General features: G+C 38.9%; 1 protein-coding gene across 2 annotated transcripts in view; it reads right to left on the minus strand.

The window, feature by feature from the left end:
• LIMK1 (LIM domain kinase 1) overlaps positions 1-21,655 on the minus strand; it is a 92,159-nt gene that overhangs the window by 26,726 nt on the left and 43,778 nt on the right. For both annotated transcript variants that reach the window (XM_070079490.1, XM_070079489.1), the window contains 6 exons: positions 19,547-19,655; positions 19,219-19,342; positions 17,829-17,964; positions 9,094-9,189; positions 4,767-5,024; positions 1,907-2,013 (listed from right to left, as the gene is read on the minus strand). In XM_070079490.1, coding sequence (XP_069935591.1) covers positions 1,907-2,013; positions 4,767-5,024; positions 9,094-9,189; positions 17,829-17,964; positions 19,219-19,342; positions 19,547-19,655 — 830 coding nt within the window. The remainder of the gene's footprint in view (positions 1-1,906; positions 2,014-4,766; positions 5,025-9,093; positions 9,190-17,828; positions 17,965-19,218; positions 19,343-19,546; positions 19,656-21,655) is intronic.

The following is a 21,655-nucleotide window of genomic DNA, read 5'->3' on the forward strand; positions in this document are numbered from 1 at the left end:
GGACACTATTTTGAAGTTGGCATCACTTGAAATTCGTGTGAAATTTGCCAAATTATCGATTTCTGATCAGTTTATTGAGTAGTTGAAATAGGTCAATGGGTAGTCTCTCATACTTAATTGACAGAATAGAAGGAATACTAGCAAAATAGCTATGAGTTTGGTCAACTAAACAATGGAATTGGCCAAAAATAGGATGTAAAGTGGGCAAAATTGCCGATGCGTAAATATTGCAGAGGGCACTAGCTTTGCGATAGCACAATTCCATAAATGTTCCATCAAATTTCGTACTTTTGGTTTCATTACCTTCGGTAAAAGATTCTCTTATCATTTCATTGGGAGCAAGTTTGCTAGTAGGGGTCATGAGAGTAAAAGGGTGAACCGATTTCCACTGATTTATGGAGTATTTAATAGGTAGCCTGAGGTGGTCAGCTGTTGGGTTAAGTGTATTCTAACCTAACCACTCTGTAATCCAGCAAAATCACTAATCCAGCACCCTACAGGTCCTGATGATGCCAGATTAGTGATAACTAACCTGTAGAGGAAGTCTTCAACTAACGAACATGTTAGGGGCCTTCTGTACTGTGTATAATAATGATATTATACACAATAATATGTTGTGTATCTTTATACGTATATACTTCTAAACTGTTGTATTCTGAGCACCTCTGCAAAAACAGTGATAATGTGTGAGTGTGGTGAAAGTGTTGAATGATGATGAAAGTATTTTCTTTTTGGGGATTTTCTTTCTTTTCTGGGTCACCCTGCCTCGGTGGGTCACCCTGCCTCGGTGGGTCACCCTGCCTCGGTGGGTCACCCTGCCTCGGTGGGTCACCCTGCCTCGGTGGGTCACCCTGCCTCGGTGGGTCACCCTGCCTCGGTGGGTCACCCTGCCTCGGTGGGTCACCCTGCCTCGGTGGGTCACCCTGCCTCGGTGGGTCACCCTGCCTCGGTGGGTCACCCTGCCTCGGTGGGTCACCCTGCCTCGGTGGGTCACCCTGCCTCGGTGGGTCACCCTGACTCGGTGGGTCACCCTGCCTCGGTGGGTCACCCTGCCTCGGTGGGTCACCCTGCCTCGGTGGGTCACCCTGCCTCGGTGGGTCACCCTGCCTCGGTGGGTCACCCTGCCTCGGTGGGTCACCCTGCCTCGTTGGGTCACCCTGCCTCGGTGGGTCACCCTGCCTCGGTGGGTCACCCTGCCTCGGTGGGTCGCCCTGCCTCGGTGGGAGACGGCCGACTTGTTGAAAAAAAAAAAAAACCACAATAATGATAAAATAATAATGATATTATACACAATACATAAGATTCTCAATGTGTTTGTAAGCAGAGAACTTACTGTATCCTCAGTACAGTACAGTGGACCCCCGCATAACGATCACCTTCTAATGTGACCAATTATGTAAGTGTATTTATATAAGTGCGTTTGTGCGTGTATGTTTGGGGGTCTGAAATGGACTAATCTACTTCACAATATTCCTTATGGGAACAAATTCGGTCAGTACTGGCACCTGAACATACTTCTGGAGTGAAAAAATATCGTTAATCGGGGGTCCACTGTATACTATGTACAGTGGACCCCCGCATAACGATCACCTCCGAATGCGACCAATTATGTAAGTGTATTTATGTAAGTGCGTTTGTACATGTATGTTTGGGGGTCTGAAATGGACTAATCTACTTCACAATATTCCTTATGGGAACAAATTCGATCAGTACTGGCACCTGAACATACTTCTGGAATGAAAAAGTATCGTTAATCGGGGGTCCACTGTATTTGCAATTTGTATGTAACCTAGTAACACCTTCTGTATAAATCACTAAATTTAAAAAGAAAGGCTTTTGTTTTTTCTTTTTTTAGGTCACCCTGCCTTGGTGGGATATGGCTGGTTCAATGAAAAAAAAAACTCACCGCTTCTTTCTTGCATGCTTTTTTCCGAATTTTTTCCTTTCGGCCGTCCAATTGTTCTGAGGCATAATTCTTGCCAAACCAAAATCAGCAACCACAACTGTCTTATCCTGAAAAATGTATCAACTTATTATTCACCGAAACATAATAACATGGCTTCAAGCCCCACCTGGTCCGTGAATTATTATTTACACTTATACACCTCTGATATACCTTTGACATACCTCTGCTATACCTTCAACATACCTCTGCTATACCTTCGATATACTTCAGATTAGCTCCAAGAGATTTTCTACTCCCAGAACCCGGCCATGGGCCAAATCTGAATCAAATAACATTAACCCGTAAACGGTCCAAACGTATATAAACGTTTTTTCAACATTTGAAAGTATGTAAAAAAAGTAGATCTTCTTTTTGTTTTTCTACATTTGAAAATCTGTAAAAAAAACTTTGATCTACTTTTTTTTTGTTATACGTATTTGAAAATATGTAAAAAAAACGTAGATCTACTTTTGTAGCACTACACATGTGAACGTAGATCTGCTTGGACCGTTTACGGGTTAAAATGAGTGAAGTCTGATAAAAATTTACAATTTTATAGTGTGTTGAAGTTGGTGAAAGAATGATCACTAAACTGGCAATACTGGTGTTGACCCTTAGGGGGCACGTAAGTTCTCCCGTCTTCTATTCAATACAATACAATTTTATCTCTTTGCAAGTTTACGTTGAGATTCTGCAGTTACAATAATGAGTTGCAGTGCAGAGAGAGCCAGTATCATGCCACGGAATTATGGGCAGACTAAATTCATGTCTTACAGACTACTTAATACTAGAGAAATTGATCAGACCTCTGCAACACAATTGTTCTCAATTGTGTTGCAGATTTCTGTTTTTAAAAATGTTCTAACTGTGTTGCCTTAGAATGATATATTTTTATTACTAGTTTTGTTTAAAAAAAGAGTAATATGGAAGGGAAAACAGATCTATTCTCCAGATATGAAGATCATCAAAGTAGATTTTGTAAGATTTGTTAAGTTATACCATGAATTAAGGAAAGATCCTGGACTTCACCTTATGAAACAAACGAAGCAAATGTGATAGTAATTATGGATAAGGTAGATTATAGTGGAAAATGAACATGTTATTAGAAGATGGGGGAACTTACGTACTTCTTAACGGGTGTCTGACGCACTAGTACACAGATGGTGGTACTGTCTGATGTACTAGTACACAGATGGTGGTACTGTCTGACATACTAGTACACAGATGGTGGTACTGTCTGACATACTAGTACACAGATGGTGGTACTGTCTGACGTACTAGTACACAGATGGTGGTACTGTCTGACGTACTAGTACACAGATGGTGGTACTGTCTGATGTACTAGTACACAAGTGGTGGTAATGTTCAATGTACTAGTGCACAGGTACTGGTACTGTGTACATCATACTAGTACACAGAGGGTAGTATATCAGAGATGGTTGAAGGGTTACTCAGCCATTCCCCGTTATGGAGGAACGAAAAAAAAAATCACTACTATCCATTCAATTATTCATTGAAAACTTTCACAATTACAGTAAACTCTCTTATAAAGCCTCTCTGCACAGTGCAACTTTTTGAAAATGCAACTAAAACGTACACCCAAAACAGAATAGCAGATGGAAAGGGCTATGAGCTATTCAATTCTGAATTCATTCTTTCAATTGCATTTGCAAAAAAGTTTTGCACCATATAGAAATGTTAGGTAAATGGACAATTAATGTGATTAATGCGACAGTTTATGGAAACGTCTTGCTCTCTCGAGGCTATATCAAGTAGTTGACATAGCTCTGGTGGGCGAAATGTCGCCACAATAAAACGTCACATTAGTTGCGTCCATTTACCTAACATTCTATTGGTAATTCTACCAAAATTGCCATACAGAATACAGGTGCTCCTAAACTTACAATGGTATTATGTTCCAACAAACACATCATAAGTTGAAAATACCGTATGTCAAAAATATCACGTCAAATATGAATATTACACGATAAATAAATAATAAATAAGTACTAGCCACTGAATAATAAACAATTAGCGCAACATACTAAATACCAGTATTGGAAAGTAAATAAAAGAATACAAGTTAGGGACTTGTCGCCTTCACACCGGGTAATAATCTCAAATTTCAGGGGAAAAAAGCAATACCACGGGCGGGGTTAGAACCCGTGATCAGAGTCATAAAACTCTAGACCAACTCTCTGATCATGGGTTTTAACCCCGCCTGTGGTGTGGTTTGTTTGCAATCGTGTCATTACGCTTTTGTGAGTTACTTACAGGGGTCCTGTACATACAGCACTTCTTGTCAGTGTTCCATGTTTTTGCTGGTTTTCAACTGAGTCGTCGTTCCACCCACCGGTGGAACATCATGAACTATGGCTTGATTTGAAGCCAACAGAAATGTGGAACACTGACAAGAGGGTGCTCTACATGTGGGGCCCCTCCTCTAATTGCTTTTGCACCATCACAGTCAAAATATCAAAAGTTGAACCATCATAAAGTCAAATTATTCAAGTTGAACCACTGTAAAGACAGAATATCGTAAGTCAAACCATCGTAAGTCAAAATGTCGTAAATCAAACAATCATAAAGTCAAAATATCACATGTCAAACCATCGTTAAGTCGAAATATCACAAGTTGAACTATCATCAAGTCAAAATATTGTAAGTCAAACCACCGTAAATCAAAATATCATAAGTCAGACCATCATTAGTCGAAGTATCATAAGTTGAACCATCATAAGTCAAACAATGGTAAGTCAAGGAGCACCTGTAGCTATACAAGAGCTTACTGCACTTGACTGAAGTTATTGGCAGTTCTTACTTCTCTAACTAGGCAGTTGTTGGAGTTAAGATCCCTATGAATAATATCACAATTATGCAGGTAGGCCATGCCTGAGGCTATGTCTTTTGCAAAACTAATTCGTTGATCCCAGGGTAAAGGCTCCTCCAGGTTATGGATGATCTCCTTTAAGGTTCCTCCGCCAATGTATTCGGTGAGCAGGTGAAGCTTGCGGTCCTTATACAGTACACCAATAAATCTTAACACATTTTTGTGGCTTAAACTTCTCAGCACTGCAACCTGAAAATAATAATAAGAATAATAATAGTAATCCATGTGTTGTAAAAGGTGATTAAATTGCCAGCAGCAAGGTGTTAGTAACACCTCCTGTATCGACTACTAAATTTACAAAGAAAAGCTTTAGTTTTTCTTTTTAGGTCACCCTGCCTCGGTGGGATACAGCACACCGAATAATAATAATAATAATAATAATAATACACATACGTACTAAGAATGAGAGGCTGTACATTACATGTACTTTGGTATGTACGCTGGTCAGAGAGCTGGTCATAAGTACGAGCGGTTGTTAACCCTTTCAGGGTCCAAGGCCCAAATCTGAAGTGGTGCCCCAGTGTCCAAGAATTTTCCAAAAAAAAATTTGTTATTTTTTCTTATGAAATGGTAGAGAATCTTTTTGTGAAGGTAATAAAACAAAAAGTACAAAATTTGATGGAAAATTGACGAAATTATGCTCTTGCGAATTTTGATGTGTCAGCGATATTTACGAATCGGCGATTTTGCCGACTTTGACTTCCATTTTAGGCCAATTACATCATTCCAGTCGACCAAATTCTTAGCTATTTTACAAGTATTACTTCTATTCTATCGATTGAGCACAAGAAATCGCCAAGTCAACTGTTTCAACTACAAAATAAAGTGATCGGAAATTGGTAATTTGGCCAATTTAACACAAAGTTCAGAATATTCCAATTTCAAAATAGCATAGCATCCAGAATAAACAATGTAGGCATTCCTGGCACTAAACTAACATTTCCTCGGTTCATTAGTTACGTTTTGAGGCTTTACAAATAAATCCCATTTTCATTTTTTATTTACATAATGAATTTTTATTCACACCAAAAAATAGAAGATTTACTGTTATGCAATATTGTAATAATTGTATAAATATCATCACCACATTTGTGAATGTGTATTAGATCCACCAGCTGGCATGTATTAGACGTGTGAGGTCGTTTGTTTACTCTTGAACATCGACAAAAATTTAACATTTCCGCTACTTTGAGCTCAGTTTCAAGCCATTTCCGGTGCTAAAACCAATCAAAATCATCTCTATTTCTGTAATATGTCTTCCATTCTATCAAATGAGACCAAGAAATTGCAAATACAACTATAAAAAACATACGAAAAAACACTGCAAAGTTGCTGTTTTAATCGAAAATCTTGGTTTCAGTTTTTTTCTCTCATTATACACAGTGTGCTGCAGGATCTGTTTTATGTGGTGCACACATACCACATAGATGTATTCTCTCATATCTAGGCCCAAGTGTACCACTCACAGTTTATCAGAGTGAGCTGAGCTCATGACGTAGATCTACGGTTTGGAAACTGAACGCAAAGCCGTAGATCTACGGGACAGACCCTGAAAGGGTTAAACGAGTACGGCGCTAAGTGAGGTGAGGCTGTACATTTCTTAGGTGTGCATACTGGTCAGAGAGCCGGTCGTAAGTCCGAGTCGCTGGTAAACAAGTACGTAAGTTGCTAAGTGAGGGGCGGCTGTATTACTGCTACCTCTGTATTTGACAGAAGAAACCTACTGTGTAGGTGAAACATTTCATCAATAAAGATACCCAACTGATGTACATGTATCTTAATCTTCAGTACTCGAGGTATTGAAGTTAATTCTTGGGTAGTTTTGAGAAAATGTTAGGCAATTAGGTGGGTGGGAATGGTTAGTTTTGAGGACTGCCTTGGAAAAATATAATGTGATCATTTACTGACAACATTTCCCCCACATGCAAGATTTCAGGTATGTCTTGCTACTTCTACTTATACAGTGGACCCCCGCTTTACGATCACCTCCCAATGCGTCCAATTATGTAAGTGTATTTATGTATTTATGTAAGTGCGTTTGTACGTGTATGTTTGGGGGTCTGAAATGGACTAATCTACTTCACAATATTCCTTATGGGAACAAATTCATTCAGTACTGGCACCTGAACATACTTCTGGAATGAAATAATATCGTAAACCGGGGGTCCACTGTACTTAGGTCACACTACACATACATGTACAAGCATAAATAACAAAAAAGGCACAATACCGTGACTGGAACAATACACAAATAACCCGCACATAAAAGAGAGAAGCTTACGACGACATTTCGGTCCGACTTGGACCGAGTCGGACTGAAACGTCGTCGTAAGCTTCTCTCTTTTATGTGCGGGTTATTTGTGTATGTACAAGCATATATATACACACCCCTCTGGGTTTTTCTTCTATTTTCTTTCTAGTTCTCGTTCTTGTTTATTTCCTCTTATCTCAATGGGGTAGTGAAACAGAATTCTTCCTTCGTAAGCCATGCGTGTTGTAAGAGGCGACTAAAATGCCGGGGGAAAGGAGCTAGTAACCCCTTCTCATGTATAAATTACTAAATTTAAAAAGAGAAACTTTCATTTTTCTTTCTGGGCCACCCTGTCTCGGTGGAATACGGCCGGTTTATTGAAAAAAAAAAAAAAAGCCCACACAGAGGACTTGATCAAGTCACAAACAGATCTGTTTGTGACTTGATAAAGTCCACTGTGTGGGGGAAATGTTGTCAATAAAGGATCACATTACATTGCTTAAGTGTACATTTCCATTGAGTCGGTATTTTATACCAATTATTTTCAAGGACTTGCCTTGTATGGGCCAGTAGGCCTACCTCAGTGTTCATTCATTCTTATGGTCCTAACAAATGTACAGCAGAGCGCCCACGTATTCATCACCTATTTTTGGTGTTCTATGTTTTTGATGGTTTTCAACTGAGTCATTGTTTATTATATTCGGTGCTTTTCTGCTGTTTTCACACAACAATTGTGTAAGGGAAGAGAGACCGGTTCCATATTTTAAGGTATTGTGTACTTTGTATTAATCTTACTTTTATATCTGTATTTTTATGCTTAACTGCATTGAGCACTTCAAATATTATAGTACAGTGGTACCTCGAGTTTCAAACAAATTACAGTGGTACCTCGAGTTTCAAACACCTCCCAACTCGAACAATTATGTAAGTGTATTTCTGGGGGTCTGAAATGGACTAATCTAATTTATATTATTCCTTATGGGAACAAATTCGTTCGGTATCGGCACTCGAACAGCCTTCTGGAACAAATTAAGTTTGTAACTCAAGGTACCACTGTATATTTATTTATTTATTTATTTAAAAATTTGAGCACACATACAGAGGTACAACAAATACAGGTAAGAGCAGTATGCCAAAGCCACTTATACTATGCATAGCATTACGGGCTGGCTTAAAATTAACTTAAGATTAACTAAGCAATGATGAAATCAGTGATAAAACATTAATGTAAACAGGTTACTATAAAGCACAAGTGAGTATTACAAAGACAGGTCATATGGTTGTATGCATTGTTGTACATTCAGTAGAATGGAGTATTCTGTTAGGTAGTGTATTTAAAAAATAATAAAGTTACATGTTATCTGACATTTTAGATGCATTCCAGATTGAAAAACACTTTTTTTTCCATTCGCTGGAAATTTTTGCTTACTGCCAGGGCTCAGGAACCTAACAGTCATAAAAACAGGGCCTTCCTGTACATCACAAGATACAAAGTTACCGACAGAAATGTTATATCACATATTTCACACAGAGCAAACAGGCATAAAATACAGTGGACCCCCGCATAACGATCACCTCCGAATGCGACCAATTATGTAAGTGTATTTATGTAAGTGCGTTTGTACGTGTATGTTTGGGGGTCTGAAATGGACTAATCTACTTCACAATATTCCTTATGGGAACAAATTCGGTCAGTACTGGCACCTGAACATACTTCTGGAGTGAAAAAATATCGTTAACCGGGGGTCCACTGTATACTATATACAGTGGACCCCCGCATAACGATCACCTCCGAATGCGACCAATTATGTAAGTGTATTTATGTAAGTGCGTTTGTACGTGTATGTTTGGGGGTCTGAAATGGACTAATCTACTTCACAATATTCCTTATGGGAACAAATTCGGTCAGTACTGGCACCTGAACATACTTCTGGAATGAAAAAATATCGTTAACCGGGGGTCCACTGTATAGGGAAACCTGCAATAAAAAAAAAATGCTAAAAGTACCTCTTTAAGAAAGTTCTTCTGAGCTTGTTCATCTACTCTGTACAGTTCCTTCAGCACCATGACCTCTCCCGTCTCCGAGTGCGTCATCTTGTATACCTGTGAAAGCGTTAGGGAAATTATATTAGCTTCCAGCTCCTCAGGGTATGCAGAGGCAACCTCATTAACCCTTTCACCGTCAGTCCCATAATATTATGGCTTGCAATCCAGTTGGTCCCGTAATAGTATGCGAAAACTCTAGCTTCTTCCAATCGTGTGGGAGAAAGCTGGTAGGCCTACATATGAGAGAATGGGTCTGAGTGGTCAGTGTGCATAGTATAAAAAAAATCCTGCAGCACACAGTGCATAATGAGAAAAAACAGCAACTTTGCAGTGTACTTTCATATGGCATTTATGGTTATATTCTCATTTTCTTGGTCTTATTTGATAGAGAGGAAGATATATTACAAAAAGAGATGATTTTGAATGGTTTACAAACTAAAAAGTAGCTTGAAATTGAGCTCAAAGTAACGGAAACGTTTGATTTTTGCCAATGTTCAAGAGTAAACAAATCACGTCACACGTCCAATACATGTCAACTGCTGGCTCTAATATGCTTTCACAAATGTGATGATATTATTTATACCATTTTTACAATAATGTAGTAGTCTGCATAACAGTAAATCTTCTATTTTTTATGTGAAAAAAAAATTCAAAATGGAAAGCAAGTGTAATATAAGAGGGGCTGGAGATGTGACTAATGATCGGAGAAAATGTTATTTTAGTGCGAGGAATGTTTACATTGTTAATTCTGGACCCTAGTTTGAAACTGGCCTTCCTTGAATTTTGTATGAAACTGGCCAAATTAACAATTTCTGATCGCTTTAATAGGTAAATGGGCAGTTTGTTGTTCTCAATTGACAGAACAAAAGTTCTAGCAAAATAGCTATGAGTTTGGTTGACTGGAGCAATGGAATTGCCCAAAAATAGGGCTCAAAGTGTGCAAAATTGCCAATGTGCAATTATCGCCAAGACATAACTTTGCGATAGTGTAATTCTGTAAGTTTTCCATCAAATTTTGTACTTTTGGTTCCATTACCATCAGGAAAAGATTCTCTATCATTTCATAAGAAAAACTATTTTTTTTTTAATTCTTCGACGTTGAGAGCAAGTTTGTGAGCAGGGATCTCGACAGTGAAATGGTTAATAAGGTGCTTTATTTAGTTTTCCTAATTCAGTGCTCTTTGGTTATTGTATTTCATGCCAAACAAGACACTCCAATGTTGAGGACACTTCCCCAATTCTGGCTGGCTAAATTTAAAAAAGAAAATATATATATATATATATATATAATATACATATATTATATATATATATATATATATATATATAATATACATTTTTTTTTTTTTTTTTTTTTTCAACAAGTCGGCCGTCTCCCACCGAGGCAGGGTGACCCAAAAAAGAAAGAAAATCCCCAAAAAGAAAATACTTTCATCATCATTCAACACTTTCACCACACTCGCATATTATCACTGTTTTTGCAGAGGTGCTCAGAATACAACAGTCTAGAAGCATAAACATATAAAGATACACAACATATCCCTCCAAACTGCCAATATCCCAAACCCCTCCTTTAAAGTGCAGGCATTGTACTTCCCATTTCCAGGACTCAAGTCCGACTATATGAAAATAACCGGTTTCCCTGAATCCCTTCACTAAATATTACCCTGCTCACACTCCAACAGATCGTCAGGTCCCAAGTACCATTCGTCTCCATTCACTCCTATCTAACACGCTCACGCACGCTTGCTGGAAGTCCAAGCCCCTTACCCACAAAACCTCCTTTACCCCCTCTCTCCAACCCTTTCGAGGACGACCCCTACCCCGCCTGCCTTCCCCTATAGATTTATATGCTTTCCATGTCATTCTACTGTGATCCATTCTCTCTAAATGACCAAACCACCTCAACAACCCCTCTTCTGCCCTCTGACTAATACTTTTATTAACTCCACACCTTCTCCTAATTTCCACACTCCGAATTTTCTGCATAATATTTACACCACACATTGCCCTTAAACAGGACATCTCCGCTGCCTCCAACCGTCTCCTCGCTGCTGCATTTACCACCCAAGCTTCACACCCATATAAGAGTGTTGGTACTACTATACTTTCATACATTCCCTTCTTTGCCTCCATAGATAACGTTTTTTGACTCCACATATACCTCAACGCACCACTCACCTTTTTTCCCTCATCAATTCTATGATTAACCTCATCCTTCATAAATCCATCCGCCGACACGTCAACTCCCAAGTATCTGAAAACATTCACTTCTTCCATACTCCTCCTCCCCAATTTGATATCCAATTTTTCTTTATCTAAATCATTTGACACCCTCATCACCTTACTCTTTTCTATGTTCACTTTCAACTTTCTACCTTTACACACATTCCCAAACTCATCCACTAACCTTTGCAATTTTTCTTTAGAATCTCCCATAAGCACAGTATCATCAGCAAAAAGTAACTGTGTCAATTCCCATTTTGAATTTGATTCCCCATAATTTAATCCCACCCTCTCTCCCAAACACCCTAGCATTTACTTCCTTTACAACCCCATCTATAAATATATTAAACAACCATGGTGACATTACACATCCCTGTCTAAGACCTACTTTTACCGGGAAGTAGTCTCCCTCTCTTCTACACACCCTAACCTGAGCCTCACTATCCTCATAAAAACTCTTTACAGCATTTAATAACTTACCACCTATTCCATATACTTGCAACATCTGCCACATTGCTCCTCTATCCACTCTATCATATGCCTTTTCTAAATCCATAAATGCAATAAAAACTTCCCTATCTTTATCTAAATACTGTTCACATATATGCTTCAATGTAAACACCTGATCTACACATCCCCTACCCACTCTAAAACCTCCTTGCTCATCCGCAATCCTACATTCTGTCTTACCTCTAATTCTTTCAATTATAACCCTACCGTACACTTTTCCTGGTATACTCAGTAAGCTTATTCCTCTATAATTTTTACAGTCTCTTTTGTCCCCTTTCCCTTTATATAAAGGGACTATACATGCTCTCTGCCAATCCCTAGGTACCTTCCCCTCTTTCATACATTTATTAAACAAAAGTACCAACCACTCCAACACTATATCCCCCCCTGCTTTTAACATTTCTATCATGATCCCATCAGTTCCAGCTGCTTTACCCCCTTTCATTTTACGTAATGCCTCACGTACCTCCCCCACACTTACATTCTGCTCTTCTTCACTCCTAAAAGATGGTATACCTCCCTGACCAGTGCATGAAATTACTGCCTCTGTTTCTTCCTTAACATTTAAAAGTTCCTCAAAATATTCTCGCCATCTACCCAATACCTCCATCTCCCCATCTACTAACTCCCCTACTCTGTTTTTAACTGACAAATCCATATTTTCCCTAGGCTTTCTTAACTTGTTTAACTCACTCCAAAATTTTTTCTTATTTTCATTAAAATTTCTTGACAGTGCCTCTCCCACTCTATCATCTGCTCTCCTTTTGCACTCTCTCACCACTCTCTTTACCTTTCTTTTACTCTCCATATACTCTGCTCTTCTTATAACACTTCTGCTTTGTAAAAACCTCTCATAAGCTACCTTTTTCTCTTTTATCACACCCTTTACTTCATCATTCCACCAATCACTCCTCTTTCCTCCTGCCCCCACCCTCCTATAACCACAAACTTCTGCCCCACATTCTAATACTGCATTTTTAAAACTATTCCAACCCTCTTCAACCCCCCCACTACTCATCTTTGCACTAGCCCACCTTTCTGCCAATAGTCGCTTATATCTCACCCGAACTTCCTCCTCCCTTAGTTTATACACTTTCACCTCCCTCTTACTTGTTGTTGCCACCTTCCTGTTTTCCCATCTTCCTCTTACTCTAACTGTAGCTACAACTAAATAATGATCCGATATATCAGTTGCCCCTCTATAAACATGTACATCCTGGAGCCTACCCATCAACCTTTTATCCACCAATACATAATCTAATAAACTACTTTCATTACGTGCTACATCATACCTTGTATATTTATTTAATCTCTTTTTCATAAAATATGTATTATTTATTACCAAATTTCTTTCTACACATAGCTCAATTAAAGGCTCCCCATTTACATTTACCCCTGGCACCCCAAATTTACCTACTACTCCCTCCATAACATTTTTACCCACTTTAGCATTAAAATCCCCAACCACTATTACTCTCACACTTGATTCAAAACTCCCCACGCATTCACTCAACATTTCCCAAAATCTCTCTCTCTCCTCTACACTTCTCTCTTCTCCAGGTGCATACACGCTTATTATAACCCACTTTTCACATCCAATCTTTATTTTACTCCACATAATCCTTGAATTAATACATTTATAGTCCCTCTTTTCCTGCCATAGCTTATCCTTCAACATTATTGCTACTCCTTCTTTAGCTCTAACTCTATTTGAAACCCCTGACCTAATCCCATTTATTCCTCTCCACTGAAACTCTCCCACCCCCTTCAGCTTTGTTTCACTTAAAGCCAGGACATCCAGCTTCTTCTCATTCATAACATCCACAATCATCTCTTTCTTATCATCTGCACAACATCCACGCACATTCAGACTTCCCACTTTGACAATTTTCTTCTTCTTATTCTTTTTAGTAATCTTTACAGGAAAAGGGGTTACTAGCCCATTGTTCCCGGCATTTTAGTTGACTTTTACAACACGCATGGCTTACGGAGGAAAGATTCTTATTCCACTTCCCCATGGATATAAAAGGAAAATTAATAAGACCAAGAACTATTAAGATAAAATCAAAGAAAACTCAGATGAGTGTGTATAAATAAATGTGTACATGTATGTGTAGTGTGACCTAAGTGTAAGTAGAAGTAGCAAGACATGCCTGTAATCTTGCATATTTATGAGACAGACAAAAGACATCAGCAATCCTACCATCATGTAAAACAATCACAGGCTTCGTTTTACACTCACTTGGCAGGACGGTAGTACCTCCCTGGGTGGTTGCTGTCAGCCGTCTCCCACCGAGGCAGGGTGACCCACCGAGGCAGGGTGACCCACCGAGGCAGGGTGACCCACCGAGGCAGGGTGACCCAAAAAAGAAAGAAAATCCCCAAAAAGAAAATACTTTCATCATCATTCAACACTTTCACCACACTCACACATTATCACTGTTTTTGCAGAGGTGCTCAGAATACAACAGTCTAGAAGCATACACATATAAAGATACACAACATATCCCTCCAAACTGCCAATATCCCAAAACCCCTCCTTTAAAGTACAGGCATTGTACTTCCCATTTCCAGGACTCAAGTCCGACTATATGAAAATAACCGGTTTCCCTGAATCCCTTCACTAAATATTACCCTGCTCACACTCCAACAGATCGTCAGGTCCCAAGTATATATATATATATATATATATATATATATATATATATACAGGAGGGCCCCGCTTTACAGCGTTTCACTTTACGGCGTTCCGCTAATACGGTCATTTCAAATTATGACCAAAGCTCGCTATACGGCTCCCCCCACCTGACTTTCTAATACGGTCACCGCGCCCCACCCTGTTTGTTTACATTCTTCGTAAGCTCAGTAAGCACTAAGTCTCTCCATTTTGTCTGGAAACTCCAAAATTTCAAATGTTTTTAAAAGTTATTTCATATTTTATATGTACTCTGATAATTATACTTATGTATACCTGTGCTTAAATAAACTTACATACTGTGCTGGCATGCAGGTACACATTAAAATCAGTAAGAGTGTCTTATGTCTCCAGACGTCATATTAGTAATGATAATAATAATCATCGAGTCTCATTTAAATGTCGTATATTACGTTAAAAACACATTTTCATTAATCCATCTATGATATTTTTTCAAAATTATATAATAAACACGATACATAACATAAAAAGATGATAAATACACCCCACAATAGAATAAATAAACATAAATATGAGATGTGGTAGCCAGATAACTTGTACAAGTGACACCAAGAATAACATTTTCTCTAATCTAACATAAGAGAAAATGTGTTACTGGGGGTAACTGTAGAAAATTATTCCTTTCGTATGTATGTAAGTAAGTTTATTCAGGTATACACAAATACAGTTACATAGATTATCATACATAACAACATGTGTAGAGAACCTAGGATAACCGAAAAAAGTAAGAGTGACTTATTTCCATTGCCTTCACTCAGAGTGTCATTTCTTCTCAAAATGATGTTACATGAGAATGGGAGTGTTCTTTATTTATTCTACCGTATCAATGTAGAGACAACCTGTACACAATGTAACTTGTACACAAACCAGACGTGTACACTTTGTTTACAAAACGTACGTTCGCCTGGTTTGTTTACATAACTCTGCGCCTGTCCTCTCTCATGTACTCATTCTTTCTCTCTCTCATTTATTCGTTTTATCTCATTTACTTACTCCTGACCCTACATTAAGACTACAAATATTTTAAGGTAAGTAATGAGTGAACTGTATATACATTTTATTGCTCTGGGATGCTTAAATGTAACAGAATATATGTGTAGGTGGGTTGGCGTGGTATGGTAGCCAGGCTGACTACCATACATACCACACTTGATTTTTTACAATAAATACTACTTGTCTCACCCTATATTTTAAGGTAAGTAATGAGTGAACTGTATATACATTTTATCACTCTGGGATGCTTAAATATCATAGAATAGTATGTGTGGGTGGGGTGGCCTGGTATGGTAGCCTGGCTGACTACCATACATACCACACTTGATTTCTTACAATAAATACTACTTGTCTCACCCTAGATTAAGACTATAAATATTTTAAGGTAAGTAATGAGTGCACTATGTGTGTATTGTACTTTTTTATTGTTTTTTGATGCCTGATTCTATTGCTAACTTAATATATGTTAGTGTAAACTTGTTATCTAGTGTTTGTCTGCATTTGTAAGTGGAAAAAAAGGATGTTCCACTTTACGGCGGTTTCCGCTTTACGGCGGTAGCCTGGAACCTAACCAGCCGTATAAGTGGGGCCCTACTGTATATATATATATACATATATGTATACAGTGGACCCTCATCTAACGATATTAATTGGTACCTGAGAACGAATATCGTTAGGCGAGTTTTTTAGCTTTGGCCAAGGCAAAATGTTTGTGTTAAAATGTATCGTTAGCTGGATTTAATGTTAGGTGATGCCATCGTTAGCTGAGGGTCCACTGTAAGTGGTATTTAGGTCTCCAAGATACTTGACAAATTTTCAAGACTTATTTTGGGAAAAAATGCCATCTTTGATGCTGTAATTATTATTATAATCAAAAAGAAGCACTAAGCCCACTAGGGTCCTAGAGCGCTGCTTTGATGCCATAAAATACGGTAAATTCATGTTTATTATTTTTGGCACTTGCCTTGCTCTTATGATGGTTTTTGGCAATTTTAAAAAGGTGGAAGGGTAAGCCAGTGGAAGGTTTTGGTTAGATGACCAAAAGCTCCAGCCATGGGTCATCATATGAATAAAACTCACGTCAGGAAACACTTGTCCTTTTTCCTGACAAACATAATACCTACCTATCTTCATTACCCCTGAGATTCTCATTTTTACCCTATTTGGGGTAATTTACCTGAGTTCCCTGACCTAGGTACTACAGTGGACCCCCGGTTTATGATATTTTTTGGTTTAGAAAGACACGTAAGCAAACACTATAACATATTTATTAGAAAACGTTTCGGTCCTGTTACCTTGATCACTTCAGGACCGAAACGTTTTCTAATAAATATGTTTTAGTGTTTGCTTACGTGTCTTTCTAAACCAACTTGTCGGTATTTATTACCAAGGTTTATACCATGATATTTTTTCATTCCAGAAGCATGTTCAGGTGCCAGTACTGACCGAATTTGTTCCCATAAGGAATATTGTGAAGTAGATTAGTCCATTTCAGACCCCCAAACATACACGTACAAACGCACTTACATAAATACACTTACATAATTGGTCGCATTGGGAGGTGATCGTAAAGCGGGGGTCCACTGTATATTGTCAGGATAAATTTAACTTTCTGACCTTGGTGGGAAACAGCCAATGTGTTAACTAAAAACAAATACTGTATATCTAATTTAGGATTGCTTCCTGGGACGACGGCCAAGGCTGGCCATTCAAGTGTAGTCACGTGACACTATCATGGTGTATAGTGGCATACATAAAGCATACATATTACTGACATGTATACCTGTACCCCAATGGAAATAAGTCACTGACATTTTTGGGTTATCCAGTTGGGTAATTTACACACGTTACTACTGCAATACAATCACAGTAAACAGGTGATATCACATTGATACCATCTGTTTTTCTGTGTGCTTTCATGATTTCTCACATTGATAATGTGAGAAATCATGAAAGCACTTGGAATTCCACTATTTTTCACAGTGGTTGTTCTGCATATGTTACTAAGTATGATAATTCGTGTAACTGTATTAATGTGTACCTAAACTTACTGGTACCACTGGAGCCTTACTGGTACCACTGGAGCCTTACTGGTACCACTGGAGCCTTACTGGTACCACTGGAGCCTTACTGGTACCACTGGAGCCTTACTGGTACCACTGGAGCCTTACTGGTACCACTGGAGCCTTACTGGTACCACTGGAGCCTTACTGGTACCACTGGAGCCTTACTGGTACCACTGGAGCCTTACCTGTCCAAAGAAGCCTTTACCAAGAAGTTCTCCCTGAGTAAGATCAGAGGCACGAAAGATTCGATGATTCTTTGGCTCCACACGGAATGACTTAGTTCTACTCAGGTCATAGTAGCCACACTCACGGGAACAGTCACTAGAGAGAGATGAAAACCATTAACCAGAAAAATCCCACTAACTTGTTTATAAAAACATCGGCTGTCTCCCACCAAGGAAAGATGACCTAAAGGCTATTATCACAGGAAACTCACATATTCACCACCTTTTTTTAATGTTCCAGGTTGTCATTGGGTTAAAAATACTGGCAGTAAGGTGCTAGTAACATCTTTATAAAATACTAAATACTGGCACCAAGGTGCTAGTAACATCTTTATAAAATACTAAATACTGGCAGTGAGGTGCTAGTAACATCTTCATAAAATACTAAATACTGGCAGCAAGGTGCTAGTAACATCTTTATAAAATACTAAATACTGGCAGTGAGGTGCTAGTAACATCTTTATAAAATACTAAATACTGGCACCAAGGTGCTAGTAACATCTTTATAAAATACTAAATACTGGCAGTGAGGTGCTAGTAACATCTTCATAAAATACTAAATACTGGCAGCAAGGTGCTAGTAACATCTTCATAAAATACTAAATACTGGCAGTGAGGTGCTAGTAACATCTTCATAAAATACTAAATACTGGCATTAAGGTGCTAGTAACATCTTTATAAAATACTAAATACTGGCAGCAAGGTGCTAGTAACATCTTTATAAAATACTAAATACTGGCAGTAAGGTGCTAGTAACATCTTTATAAAATACTAAATACTGGCAGCAAGGTGCTAGTAACATCTTTACAAAATACTAAATACTGGCAGTGAGGTGCTAGTAACATCTTTATAAAATACTAAAAATAAGAAGAAAATCTTTGACGGAGTGAGTGATGATGAAAGCGTTTCTTCTTTTACAGGTCACCCTGTCTTGGTGGGAAACAGCCGGTGTGTTAATAAAACAAAAAAGTTATTAAATTATTTCCCAAAACTGTCACAATTTTTTTTTTAATAATCTGCAGTTTCATGCATTTTCTGACAAACCTCAATTTTTAGCAAAGATACGTATATATGCTACTTGAAAAAATATATGATTTCACTCACTTTTCCCGTAAATTGCAATAACAGCGGTAGTTTCAATTAAAAGTGTGATAATTTATGCATTTTAGCTAAATAATGAGAAATGTCAGAAAATGCTTCAATTTACATTCCATTTACCTCACTAATAACTCAGGTACTTTCAATTTGCATCTTATTTACCTGTCTAATAACTTATTTACCTGTTTAATAACTAAGGTACTTTCAATTTACCTATCCAATAACTTATTCACCTCTCTAATAATTTATTTACCTGTCTAATAACTTTGGAAGCGAGGACGCTCTCTCCTTACAGCCTCGTCGTCTCAACTGACGACTACGCTGAGTGCCAGAAACATAGCCTTCGTCTCTTCGCTTAAAAACCCGCTCTCTCAAACCTGTTTTTAAAAAAAAAAAAAATTGAGAGGTACAATAAGCTCATATATAAAACTATTCTACATAGTGATGTTTTTTTAACTGTGATTGAAAAAGTGTTTCCAAAATTAAATTGTACTTACTATGATTATGAACAGTACTGTGAAACTGAATAGTACTTACCATGAAGACCTCTTCATGAACTATTCAGTTCAGGATACACTGACCTTCCTTTTGCTGCTGTTCGTGCATGGACGTGATGTTCCGACACGGAGACACGAACGGAAAGCTCTGCCGTCTGGTTGACACTTGTTCAGGGTCGTGTTCAATGGTTAACTGAAATTGAAAAGATCACTGAATCACTTAGAAGTACAAAAATAACCGAATCACTTAGAAGTACAAAAATAACCGAATCACTTAGAAGTACAAAAATAACCGAATCACTAAGAAGTACAAAAATAACTGAATCACTTAGAAGTACAAAAATAACTGAATCACTAAGAAGTACAAAAATAACTGAATCACTTAGAAGTACAAAAATAACCGAATCACTTAGAAGTACAAAAATAACCGAATCACTTAGAAGTAAAATTGGAAATATAACTGAATAACTTTGATGTATAAATATACACTTTCATAACATTACTATTGTAAGTTTAATTATCTTTTTTGGTACATTTTAGAACTACTAGTTCTTAAGTAGTCTTACATAGCCTAAAAGTAGTCTTTAAATAGTCTCTAAGGATTACAGTTTGCCAGAAATATGCATACAACATGCTGGTGGCTTTCTTTTTGGCACTTTTTTACTGACAGCCTGGTAATACAGACTGGTAGCTGGTAATACAGACTGGTAGCTGGTAATACAGACTGGTAGCTGGTAATACAGACTGGTAGCTGGTAATACAGACTGGTAGCTGGTAATACAGACTGGTAGCTGGTAATACAGACTGGTAGCCTGGTAATACAGACTGGTAGCCTGGTAATACAGACTGGTAGCTGGTAATACAGACTGGTAGCTGGTAATACAGACTGGTAGCTGGTAATACAGACTGGTAGCTGGTAATACAGACTGGTAGCTGGTAATACAGACTGGTAGCCTGGTAATACAGACTGGTAGCTGGTAATACAGACTGGTAGCTGGTAATACAGACTGGTAGCTGGTAATACAGACTGGTAGCTGGTAATACAGACTGGTAGCTGGTAATACAGACTGGTAGCCTGGTAATACAGACTGGTAGCTGGTAATACAGACTGGTAGCTGGTAATACAGACTGGTAGCTGGTAATACAGACTGGTAGCTGGTAATACAGACTGGTAGCTGGTAATACAGACTGGTAGCTGGTAATACAGACTGGTAGCTGGTAATACAGACTGGTAGCCTGGTAATACAGACTGGTAGCCTGGTAATAGAGGCTAGTAACCTGGTAATACAGGCTAGTAACCTGGTAATACAGGGAGGGCCTCAATAAGTACCTACCTGGAGTCTATCTGTCCCAGGGGTCAATGCCCCCTGCAGCCTGGTCCATACCTGGACAAGTATATCTGAAAGGAATTCTAGGGGTCAATACCTGAGGCCCAGTCCATGACCAGGAGGCCCAGTCCACAATCAGAAGGCCCAGTCCACAACCAGAAGGCCCAGTTCACAACCAGAAGGCCCAGTTCACAACCAGAAGGCCCAGTCCACAACCAGAAGGCCCAGTCCACAACCAGAAGGCCCAGTCCACAACCAGAAGGCCCAGTTCACAACCAGAAGGCCCAGTCCACAACCAGAAGGCCCAGGTTGCAACCAGAAAGCCCAGTTCACAACCAGAAGGCCCAGTTCACAACCAGAAGGCCCAGGTCACAACCAGAAGACCCAGTCCACAACCAGAAGGCCCAGTCCACAATTAGAAGGCCCAGTCCACAACCAGAAGGCCAAGTCCACAATTAGAAGGCCCAGTCTACAACCAGAAGGCCTAGTCCACAACCAGAAGGCCCACTCCACAACCAGAAGGCCCAGTTCACAACCAGAAGGCCCAGTTCACAATCAGAAGGCCCAGTCCACAACCAGAAGGCCCAGTTCACAACCAGAAGGTCCAGTCCACAACCAGAAGGCCCAGGTCACAACCAGAAGGTCCAGTCCACAACCAGAAGGTCCAGTCCACAACCAGAAGGCCCAGGTCACAACCAGAAGGCCCAGTCCACAATTAGAAGGCCCAGTCCACAACCAGAAGGCCCAGGTCACAACCAGAAGGCCCAGTCCACAATTAGAAGGCCCAGTCCACAACCAGAAGGCCCAGTCCACAACCAGGAGACCTGGTTATAACTAACAATAAACAATAAATAAAAGCATTAAC

This window comes from Cherax quadricarinatus, chromosome 99 (genome assembly GCF_038502225.1).
Source record: "Cherax quadricarinatus isolate ZL_2023a chromosome 99, ASM3850222v1, whole genome shotgun sequence".
NCBI classification, from domain to species: Eukaryota; Metazoa; Arthropoda; class Malacostraca; order Decapoda; family Parastacidae; genus Cherax; species Cherax quadricarinatus.